The 12266-nt window shown below is 40.1% G+C and overlaps 2 protein-coding genes across 8 annotated transcripts in view; one reads left to right on the forward strand and one right to left on the reverse strand.

Annotated features, from left to right (window-relative positions):
* Positions 1 to 4689, forward strand: part of reps1 (RALBP1 associated Eps domain containing 1) — a 40324-nt gene extending 35635 nt beyond the window's left edge. For all 7 annotated transcript variants that reach the window (XM_055639186.1, XM_055639187.1, XM_055639184.1 and 4 more), the window contains one exon: positions 1141 to 4689. In XM_055639186.1, coding sequence (XP_055495161.1) covers positions 1141 to 1209 — 69 coding nt within the window. In that variant the 3' untranslated portion in view covers positions 1210 to 4689. The remainder of the gene's footprint in view (positions 1 to 1140) is intronic.
* LOC129699230 (epithelial cell-transforming sequence 2 oncogene-like) overlaps positions 4601 to 12266 on the reverse strand; it is a 55855-nt gene continuing 48189 nt past the window's right edge. The window contains exons 19-21 of the mRNA XM_055638847.1: positions 10846 to 10934; positions 10128 to 10300; positions 4601 to 5260 (exon numbers count right to left, since the gene is read on the reverse strand). Of these exons, the coding sequence (XP_055494822.1) occupies positions 5130 to 5260; positions 10128 to 10300; positions 10846 to 10934 (393 nt within the window). The 3' untranslated portion in view covers positions 4601 to 5129. The remainder of the gene's footprint in view (positions 5261 to 10127; positions 10301 to 10845; positions 10935 to 12266) is intronic.

Below are 12266 nucleotides of genomic sequence, written 5' to 3' on the forward strand. Positions count from 1 at the left end.
AGGGGGCTCATCCAAACAATTGGGCAAACTTTAAAGAGTTCAATAACTAAAGCATTCATTTAACAAAGACTGCAGGAGTAGCCAATAGTTTGCCAATTTATTATGTACTTCCTTGTATAAATGTCTTGGTAATATGGAGAAATCTGGGGGCTGTCTGATCAGCATGTATATGGTTTTCATATAGATAAAATTAGTTTACATTTTAATGCACAATGTTGATGGTCCCAGAATGTGAGCTTTATCTAAGTGGAGTACATGCTCCAGTCAGCATCAATGGTGCCAAAGTGGAAATGGTTGAGAGCTGCAAGTATCTTGACGTCAATATTACCAACAACCTGTTGTGGACCAACCACATTGATGCAATAGCCAAGAAGGTACACCAATGCTTCTACATTCTTAGGAGACTGAGACTCCATTGACTCGTACAAACTTCTACATATGTATCATAGAAAGCATACTGTGGGTTACATCAAAATTTGATTTGTGAACAGCTCTGTCCAAGCGCAAGAAATTGCAGAGGTGTCGATGTAGTCCAGTCCAACTCACAGACCAGACTTCCCACCATTGACTCATCTACATCTCATGCCCCTGAAAAGCAGCATAATCAAATACTTGCCCCACCCCGGTCATTCCTCCTCCTCCCTGTTCTCGTCCAACAAAAGGGACAGAAGCTTTAAAGTGCGCGCCACCAGATTCGGGAACAGCTTATTCTCTGCTGTTATTCTTTCATAAGCTAGGATACTGTCTGATTCACCTCTAACCTATTGTTGACGTTGCACTTTGTCTATGGAACTGAAGCATAACAATGCTGAGAATTATATTATTTCCTCTGCATCTTTCCCTTTGCTCTATCTATTGTTCTTGATTTTGACTTGTATTTATGTATTGTATATCTGAACTGTTTGGATAGCATGCAAAACAAAGCTGTTCACTGTGCCCTGGTACACATGACAATAATAATCCTGTACCAATCCCTTGGATTGTGAGTTGGAAGGCAAAGGCAGGCCATTGTTACATTGCTGCAGCAGGTAGAAAGACCACAGTGTGACATGAACTGAAATGAAACTGCATACACTGAGAAATAACTATTAACCAAGGCTCTTTGTTTCCTCTTATCTCTCCGCTGACTGATCGTTGCAGGATGTACTTGAGGAAAGGATCTCGCTTGAGGTGCAGCTGGAGCAACTTCGGCCATTTTCGCACTTGTAGGGCAGGAGCTTCCTGGCCACGTGGGTGAAACTAAAGATCGTGTTGGTGCAGATGTGCCACTGGATCCTGACTACTCCCTGCAGGCAGCTTAACTGCTCAGCTTTGTGGGTCTATTATGCAGTGATAGTTTCCATGGTTAACTTCATAGAACTGCTCACTTGTCATGTGGTGCCATTTGTTTAAAAAAAGGGAGAAATAAAATCAGGGAGCTGTGAAGCTGGTAAATATTCTGGTCAAGGTGGGGTGGTGGGGGGGGGGGGAGAGGAATGGAATAGAGGCAATTACAATAGTTTTGATTATACAGAACAGCAAATAATTTCATCTTCTCCCTGATTCCCTTCCCTTCAAATCTGTCCTCAATTTAGACAAGAGAAATTACTTGCCAATAAGACAATTCTTAAATAAGATGAGCAGGCCAGAGTAGTTCCTGTTGAATCCTCGAATCATTGTCATTGAAGGAGGATTGCTGCCAGTTTGCTTCAACATTTGAAGCACTGTGTTCAGTAAGCCAATGTCAAGTGTTTTATAGTCTTGGGAAATATTTGGTAGAATTGTGAGACATGGAATGGAAGAGCTCTGCTAAGAGTGGCCGTATTTCCCGTATCAGTGTTCAAAGGGGTGTCTCAAAATGCTTCTCCCTACTCCTTAACTTGCATAGCTTTCTGTTTGGGTGAGGCCTGTGTTTGTGCAGCTTGAGTAAAAAGGACTTGGCCCTTTTTGTGTTTGAATATTCAAAACTTTTTTGCATTGCATTACTGCAGCAGAAACACTAAGAAGAGTATCCCTAATCAATTGGAACAAGCTTGGTGGTGTTGTGAGGCTTGGTTGAAGATATGTAATGAAATATTTTGCACTACTGAAGTATAAGTGTATTCATGTATTGCTAGTTATGGTTCAAAACCACTTTTTAATTGGAGGGTGTAAAAGATAATATATGCTTGGAGTTGGGGTGAAAATGTAGAGACCACCACTAAGATTTTTTAATATAAATTGAAGCCATTGAATTGTTGAGGACCACCAGCCGGTGTATTTACACTAAAGCAATCAGTTGGTTTGAGCATGTCAAGAAGCTTGGGTGCTGGCTTTTTTAATACTGAGTGCACTGGACTCGCTAATAAAGTTGCTCTGTGGCCGTATCCCAGTAGTTCTGTTGTAAACATTCACAGGGGAAATTATTGTAGCATAAACCACAAACGGGGTTGGATTTGGGAGGGATGCTAGGTGCAGTTGTATGCATATGGCATCTTGAGTTTGAGTAAAATATTACACAGAGCTAAATCTGTGCGCCATTTGTTTGGATAGTGAATTAAGCAGGTGAATCTATACTCTTTCCCCAGCCTCTGCACTCACTGGAAGTGACAGTGTGTGAAGTTTTTCTAGTAAGGGGGTTTGTGGGGATACATTATGACTTACGAAAGACAACTTAAGTGTGTGTGTGTGTGTGTGTGTATGTTATTAATCTGCAGTTGTGCGATTACTCAACACCACCTCTGTCTGCATGCTGTTGAGCAACCTCTGCTCATTACCTTTTCATTTCACCCACATCACATTCTGAGTACTGATAGATGCTGTCCACCTCCCTGACACAGCTAAAGATAATCCTCTTCACATTTAATACTCAAACTAATTGAAGATTGTACAAAACTAGAGAATTTTTCTTTAAATTATTATGCAAGGAACAACATTTTATAATTGTTTGACTTCATTGTTCAGTATTCTAAGGGTTAGTGTGATTTGCAGTTTCTTATCTGTGTACTTTTTTAAAGAAAACAAGTTTCCGTTTGGGAATATTTTTGGTTTCTCTAACTTCAAGCCTTACCTTTACGGCTTTGTAGTTTAACAGAGAGGGATGTTTGGACAGATGGGGAGAAGAGGGGGAGGCCTTCCATTTTCACCCAATGAGAGTCACCTTGCTATTCAGGTCAATGTACTGTATAAGGAGTATGATGTAAATTGTATGATACACATTTTTGATCTTGTATGTAAATTTACATTAAATTGCTGACTAACAGCAAATCTATTTAATTGCTTATTTTGGCTCTGGGATCTTGGGTATTCAACTGCATGGATGTATCTTGGCAGAGCAAAGTAGCAACTGTGATTTTTACACAAATAAAACAGCACAATATTTTATCTTGACAACTTGCTCCATTCACCGTTGGTTGGTTCACTGTTTTCTTGAGTTCAGTCCTCACAGAGAATTGCTAATATCTGCAACTATGATATTGATGGATGAGACCTGTAAAAGCAGATAATGATTTTTTTTTTGTGGAATTTACTTTAAAGAAAAATATACAAGGGACCTGTGAAACCTATTGTTTAAAGCCTGGAGCACATCACATGGCTAATTCATCTTCTGTCATCGAATGGTAGACACAATGCTGGAGTAACTCAGCGGGACAAGCAGTATCTCTGGAGAGAAGGAATGGGTGACGTTTCGAATCGAGACTTCTTCAGACTGATGTCAGGGGAGTGGGTGGTACAGAGATACAATGTAGTCCGAGACAGTAAGACTGGTGAGAGAACTGGGAAGGGGGAGGGAATGTAGAGAGAAGGAAAGCAAGGGGAACTTGAAGTTAAAGAAGTCGATGTTCATACCGCTGGGGTGTAAGTTACCCAAGTGAAATATGAGGTGCTGTTCCTCCAATTTGAGCTGGGCCTCACTCTGACAATTGAGGAAGCCTAGGACAGAATCTGTCATCAATTCCTCTCCGTAATATAAAGCAGTGATGCCATCCTGCAAAGGTCAATTGGTAAACACCCTAACTTAGATGTGTATTGCTGTTCCTTCATTACCACTACCTCAAAATCCCAGAACTCTATCCGACAGTACCTTGGGAAACCTGCACACAACTATTTCAATTGAAGGTGGTTCACACTACCCAGCTGAGAACAATTTCAGTTCATCAATAAACTGGGTTTGTAAATAATGTCCACAACCAAAAATGTATAACAGAGAACGAAGTATTACCCGGTAAGTTAAAGAAAAGAAGAATCCTGAGCATTGCTTTTGAGCCAAACTGCAACTAAAGATGTATGAACTGACAAAATGCAACTGGTGCATTGCAGTCAGGAAAAACGTCATCAAAAGTTGCAAACAAAGAAAACTGAGCTTGCCCTTCCTGTTCTGTTTTAGTTAATGCAGAAACCCCCAAAAAAGTGACTGTAAAGTTAGCAGTATCAGCAAGGATACTATGATGCTGGGGCTTGTCTACAGTTCCAGTATTTGTGCAAACATCACTGTAATATTGGTTAGTTCAAATGTCTTTGGGGGATAGACATTAAATCAAGGTCTTTTATGCTGTCTGAGATACAAAACACCTGGCTCTTTTAAAGAGCAGAATAACGTGCTGTATTACTATTTTTGATCTGGGTTTTTAGCATTTTCCAGCAAAACATGGGCAATGCATTTCTCATTCATTTTAAATCACTGCAAAAATACACGCTGTTGCTCTAATCAAACTATTCTCTAAGTTGTTTATAATGTTGGAAGATGTTATCAACAGAATTATTTTGCTCATTGCAAAGATCTCTACTGCAGTCTAATTTTATTTTCTGAGTATTCCATGGTATAAAATAATATTGCTCCCTAATTCTTAGACAATGGCTCTTTTGACAGAAGCAGTGATTTTAACTGGTGATGTGCCTCGTTTTGAATAAAATTGCACAATGTACCAAGAATGTGAAATACAAGGCTTATTTTTATGTAGCAGCTTAAGAAAAATGCCAGATGCTCAGCATGATCAAACACAAATGGCATGCCAATAAGGGAATCAGCATGAATTAAAATTGTATTTATTTTTCAATTAAATATGTTGCAAATAATCAAAATATAAAATTGGAAAACTTGAATAGTGAGAAGGCCCTTGGTGGGTATTGTGCTGAAAGCTTTTAGTGGTAATAACGAGCTGCCTGGGAGATCAGGTTTCCTCAACTGCAGCACAAATGGCACTTTCTAATATAGACAGCCAAGTGACTTTGTCTTCCACTGTCTCTGTTGCACAAATCCATTGCCGTTTTGGCCCTTGCAGTACGAATGCGTTTTGAATATCTGAAACCCAAGAAAAATATTTTTATGCCCCAAAACAAGCTTTGAAAACATGTAATATAAAATGTTTGTCCTATTTTGTGGTTGAAACAGTGTGCTCATCCGGAGTTCAATTTGACAATATTTAAAGGTATCGCTTATAACCATATAACAATTACAGCACGGAAACAGGCCATCTCGACCCTTCTAGTCCGTGCCGAACACGTATTCTCCCCTAGTCCCATATACCTGCGCTCAGACCATAACCCTCCATTCCTTTCCCGTCCATGTAACTATCCAATTTATTTTTAAATGATAAAAATGAACCTGCCTCCACCACCTTCACTGGAAGCTCATTCCACACAGCCACCACTCTCTGAGTAAAGAAGTTCCCCTTCATGTTACCCCTAAACTTCTGTCCCTTAATTCTCAAGTCATGTCCCCTTGTTTGAATCTTCCCTACTCTCAGTGGGGAAAAGCTTATCCACGTCAACTCTGTCTATCCCTCTCATAATTTTAAAGACCTCTATCAAGTCCCCCCCCCCTTAACACTTGGGTCCTGATTTGCAAAGGCATTGGATGAAAAGCTACTTTCAGGTAGACGCTTAACATGGCTGCACGGTGGTGCAGCAGTAGAGTTACAGCTGGGTTCAATCCTGACTGCGGGTGTTGTCTGTACAGTGTTTGTACATTCTTCCCGTGACCACGTGGGTTTTCTCCAAGATCTTCGGTTTCCTCCCTCATTCCAAAGAATGTACAGGTTTGTAGGTTAATTTGCTTGGCAGAAGTGTAAATTATCCCTCGTATGTGTCGGATAGTGTTAATGTGCAGGGATTGCTGGTCGGTGTGGACTCAGTGGGCTGAAGGACCTAAGCAGGACAGCTTCATGCTAAGCTTGCAACCTCTATGTTTGATGTGCCTCTCTCAATTCTGCTGCTATCTGATTTAATCTATAGAATGGAAGTCATGTCTCTGTCTTACTCAGATTGCAGTAAGAAGGTCTTGTGCTGGGGATGTGTTGGGAAAGTGATGGGGGTTTTTTGTATGCTTGCCAATTACATAAATTACATATAATTTACCGTAAGGTGGTCTGAGTTCAGGCCAATCAAGTCATGTTTGCCAATCAAGATGCCCATCTACACTAGTTGCGTCGGTCTGTTTGACCTATATCCTCTAAAAGAGGTGGGGCAAGAGGTGGAGGTGTTGCATTGCTTATCAGGGAAGATATTACAGCAGTGCTTTGGCAGGATAGATTAGAGGGCTCGTCTAGGGAGGCTATTTGGGTGGAACTGAGAAATGGGAAAGGGGTAGCAACACTTATAGGGGTGTATTATAGACCGCCAAATGGGGAGCGAGAATTGGAAGAGCAAATATGTAAGGAGATTGCAGATATTAGTAGTAAGCACAAGGTAGTGATTGTGGGAGATTTCAATTTTCCACACATAGACTGGGAAACACATTCTGTAAATGGGCTGGATGGGTTGGAGTTTGTAAAATGTGTGCAGGATAGTTTTTTGCAACAATACATAGAAGTACCTACTAGAGAAGGGGCGGTACTGGACCTCCTGTTAGGAAATGAGATGGGTCAGGTGGCAGAGGTATGCGTTGGGGAACAGTTCGGGTCCAGTGATCACAATACCATTAGTTTCAATATAATTATGGAGAGGGACAAACTGGACCTAGGGTTGAGATTTTTGATTGGAGAAAGGCTAACTTTGAGGAGATGCGAAAGGATTTAAAAGGAGTAAATTGGGACAGTTTGTTTTATGGGAAAGATGTGGAAGAGAAATGGAGTACATTTAAAGGTGAAATTTTAAGAATACAGAATCTTTATGTCCCTGTTCGGTTGAAAGGAAATCATAAAAATTGTAAAGAGCCATGGTTTTCAAGGGAAATTGGACACTTGGTTCGGAAAAAGAGGGAGATCTACAATAATTATAGGCAGCATGGACTAAATGAGGTGCTTGAGGAGTATAAAGAATGTAAAAAGAATCTTAAGAAAGAAATTAGAAAAGCTAAAAGAAGATATGAGGTTGCTTTGGCAAGTAAGGTAAAAGTAAATCCGAAGGGTTTCTACCGCTATATTAATAGCAAAAGGATAACGAGGGATAAAATTGGTCCATTAGAGAGTCAGAGTGGACAACTATCTGCAGAGCCAAAAGAGATGGGGGAGATATTGAACAGTTTCTTTTCTTCGGTATTCACCAAGGAGAAGGATATTGAATTATGTGAGGTAAGGGAAACAAGTAGAGTAGCTATGGAAACTATGAGGATCAAAGAAGAGGAAGTACTGACACTTTTGAGAAATATAAAAGTGGATAAGTCTCCAGGTCCGGACAGGATATTCCCTAGGACATTGAGGGAAGTTAGTGTAGAAATAGCAGGGGCTATGGCAGAAATATTTCAAATGTCATTAGAAACGGGAATAGTGCCGGAGGATTGGCGTACTGCGCATGTTGTTCCATTGTTTAAAAAGGGGTCTAAGAGTAAACCTAGCAATTATAGACCTGTTAGTTTGACGTCAGTGGTGGGCAAATTAATGTAAAGAATACTTAGAGATAATATATATAAGCATCTGGATAAACAGGGTCTGATTAGGAACAGTCAACATGGATTTGTGCCTGGAAGGTCATGTTTAACTAATCTTCTTGAATTTTTTGAAGATGTTACTCGGGAAATTGATGAGGGTAAAGCAGTGGGTGTTGTGTATATGGACTTCAGTAAGGCCTTTGACAAGGTTCCTCATGGAAGGTTGGTTAAGAAGGTTCAATGATTGGGTATTAATGGTGGAGTAGCAAGATGGATTCAACAGTGGCTGAATGGGAGATGCCAGAGAGTAATGGTGGATGGTTGTTTGTCAGGTTGGAGGCCAGTGACGAGTGGGGTGCCACAGGGATCTGTGTTGGGTCCACTGTTGTTTGTCATGTACATCAATGATCTGGATGATGGTGTGGTAAATTGGATTAGTAAGTATGCAGATGATACTAAGATAGGTGGGGTTGCGGGTAATGAAGTAGAGTTTCAAAGTCTACAGAGAGATTTATGCCAGTTGGAAGAGTGGGCTGAAAGATGGCAGATGGAGTTTAATGCTGATAAGTGTGAGGTGCTACATCTTGGCAGGACAAATCAAAATAGGACGTACATGGTAAATGGTAGGGAATTGAAGAATGTGGGTGAACAGAGAGATCTGGGAATAACTGCACAGTTCCCTGAAAGTGGAATCTCATGTAGATAGGGTGGTAAAGAAAGCTTTTGGTGTGCTGGCCTTTATAAATCAGAGCATTGAGTATAGAAGTTGGGATGTAATGTTAAAATTGTACAAGGCATTGGTGAGGCCAATTTTGGAGTATGGTGTACAATTTTGGTCGCCTAATTATAGGAAGGATGTCAACAAAATAGAGAGAGTACAGAGGAGATTTACTAGAATGTTGCCTGGGTTTCAGCAACTAAGTTACAGAGAAAGGTTGAACAAGTTAGGGCTTTATTCTTTGGAGTGCAGAAGGTTAAGGGGGGACTTGATAGAGGTTTTTTAAATGATGAGAGGGATAGACGGAGTTGACGTGGAAAAGCTTTTCCCACTGAGAGTAGGGAAGATTCAAACAAGGGGACATGACTTGAGAATTAAGGGACTGAAGTTTAGGGGTAACATGAAGGGGAACTTCTTTACTCAGAGAGTGGTAGCTGCGTGGAATGAGCTTCCAGTGAAGGTGGTGGAGGCAGGTTCGTTTTTATCATTTAAAAATAAATTGGATAGTTATATGGATGGGAAGGGAATGGAGGGTTATGGTCTGAGCGCAGGTATATGGGACTAGGGGAGATTATGTGTTCAACACGGACTAGAAGGGTCGAGATGGCCTGTTTCCGTGCTGTAATTGTTATATGTTATATGGTTATAAAATGATCCTATCCGTCACATATCCATATAACATGTCTTTCAAAATATTATTGTACCTGCTTTAACCACATCCTTGGGCAATTTATTCCATATACATACTGTGTGAAAAGGGTGCACCTTTGTATCCTTTTAAATCTTTTCCCTCTCACCCTAAAACTATACTCTATAGTTGTTAATTCTGCAACCTGGGAAAATGATTGTGCATTCACCATGTCTAGGCCCCATGATTTTATATTCCTCAATCTCCTAAACTCCAAGGAATAAAGTTCTAGCCTGCCAAACCACTGTTACTTTCTCCCTCATTCTGGCAGTATTCTCACAGCATTCTTAATTATTTTTCTTTCCAGCGTAATGGCATCTTTCCTACAGTGGGAATATAAAAACTGAATGCAATAATCCAAATGTGGCCTCATGAACATCTTGTACGAGTGAAGCATAATATTCCAACCTCTACATTTAATGCCCTAACTGCTGAAGGCCGTGCTAAATGTCTTCACCACTGTCTACTTGTGATGTGATGTCCCTCACAGGGCACTGTGTACTTGGTATCTCTGTAATACAACACTCCTCAAGGCCCTACTTTTCACTGAAAATCTTAAACTGGTTGGACTTTGCAAAAGGCCACTCCTTGCACTTATATCTGAATAAAATTCTTATTTGCCATTCCACTTACCTAGCTCAACAAGATCCTACTGTAATTATCTTCACTGTTTACAAACCACCTATGTGGTGTCATCTGCAAACTTACAGCTGAGTATTTATAATTCTGGATATTTCAACACTTGAATAAACAAACAATTGAAAATATGTGCTAACAGTTAAAGGAGTGCCTGGTTCTATCAGAGTAGCCAAGAGAAACAATGGGAGCAATAAGAAAATGAGTGAGATTGGACAGCAACTCGCCCTTGCTGTGATATGAAGACTCAATCGAGTGAAATGTTTGTCCCATGAGAGGAAAGCATAACCTTAGATAAGGAAATATACAAATTGCTGTACATTTGGAATCTGGAATGTCTTCAATAAGAAGTCTGGAGAGCGCCACGGATGCCAAAAACTGGAGCGATGACTTTACATTTTGTTCAAAGGGCAGATGAGAAACTGTTCTTGAAGCGAAAAGAAGAACATCATTGAAAAGGAAGAGACTCAGGTCACTAATGCACTCGTAAATCCTGGGGAAATAAACCAAACCTTTGTAACATCATGCACAGACAATCTTGTAACATTCACAATCAGACAAATGTTTTATGGGTGTGTGTTATATCCCATGCTCTCAGGATTGACCCCAATCAGCAAGGTCTGGAATTGCAAGATATTTTACAACTATTTTTATCCAAGCATATTCTCACTGCCTTTTTCATTCAGTTAATTTCTAAAGCATAAATGCAAGCTTTTATATAAACTTTTCTCAAGCTTGGATTATTCCACGCTTAAGAAGAATCACTGCAATGAAAGCTGACAACCAATTTGTGCACAAATAATTTTTGAGTCGTGATTGTTTGGATAAATATTGCCTCAACACCATGATATATTTCTCAGTCTTAAATAATGCGGTGGAATATTTAACATCCAACAAACTAGGCCAATCTCAATAGCACCAACAGGGAAGCATTAATGCAGGAGAAATCATGCAATTCTAAGACCAATGCTGACCTCAAACCATCTTGGTTGGACTATTGTATGATGAGGGAATAGAATAAAGTTTGGAACCCCATACCTGAAGGTTGTACAAATCTTTTCATCAGGGCTGCTCATCTGAGCCACTTCTTGAACCCGGATCAGGTACCTGTTCGCCTCCAAAAGAATCTGTAAATCAATCACATATCTTATCAGTGCTCCTGAAAGATCAGTTCCAATGCACTAAGCCCAAATTCAATACCACCACCGTTCTTCACTGTCCCTGTACCAGCAGTAAGCAGCTGATGTATTGGGTATAGAGTGTCAATCTCACTCAAGTTAACTCATATTTATTTCCCTTGGCTGAAGTGGCCAATTGATACAACTTTCTCACTCCCAAATAAGGGTCAAAAGGTCAAAATACGAGACAAATTCCCGACAGCAATTCGTTGACCAACTCGGCCGTGGATGGGTAAATGATGAGTTGGCCCGGGTGCTGGACTAATACGGGACAGTTGGAAAGTTACAAAGCACATCTATCATGATCCTTAGAGAAAATGGCTAACAATCCAACTAGGAATTAGTATTATACAGGGCTGTACACAGAGTGGAAAGATTATTTGTGGGACTGATAATGCTCTCACTTTGGAGGAAGAACTGATTTGTTAAATTATTGTAATTGCAGTTTATAAAAAGCCCATTTTTCCCATTGTGGCGGTGCTGGTACTTTGCATTTTGGTGTCCCAATTAAACTGATCGTTAAGAGAACTTTATGCGCTTTATAGACAAAGAAAGCCCACTCCACATTGCCAGCATATCAGTCACGGCACTGCATGTACTTGCTGAATGCTTCCAGCATTGTTGTCATTCTTAATTGGCTCAGTTGCCTGCATTGAGCTATTTCTTTGAGGCTTTCCCATTTTGGAGGGGAGCAAACACATTTGAAATATAGATAAAATGAACCATTGCACAGGTTCTGCTGCAGAGAGATGATATTTGGCCTTGTACGCAAAATGGCTGTAATATTTGCCAATGTACATGACAGCCTTGTAGTGCATTGTATATTCCTGATATGGGTATATTACTCAATGCCGACCTTAGTAACAGCAAATGGTACAATTCTGAGGTTATTGTTAATGTATTATTAAATTCCCATTTACAATGTGCATTGTAACATGTGCCAAGGTTCTTAAGTGACTTGTCAAATGAAGTGACATTGTACCAGAGGGAGAACAGAACAGAACAAAACTTAATAAAAACGGTCTATTTTAAAGGAGTGTTTGAAAAGAGCAATAATCGTTAAGGATGATTATAAACTAATTTCAAATAATGTATTCCGCTGCTGCACAGTGGACTGAACACCCAACAACCGTCAACACAAGCCTATGAGTAAACGGAAAGAAGAATTGTAAACAATGGGAATTGAAAATGAATGGGGAGTGCTGGAGAGGTAATGGAACCATCTCTTAGAAACATTGCTAGAAAATCACACACCATTACTTTGCTAGATACTCCAGGGAA

Source organism: Leucoraja erinacea, chromosome 8 (genome assembly GCF_028641065.1).
Source record: "Leucoraja erinacea ecotype New England chromosome 8, Leri_hhj_1, whole genome shotgun sequence".
In the NCBI taxonomy this organism is placed as follows: Eukaryota; Metazoa; Chordata; class Chondrichthyes; order Rajiformes; family Rajidae; genus Leucoraja; species Leucoraja erinaceus.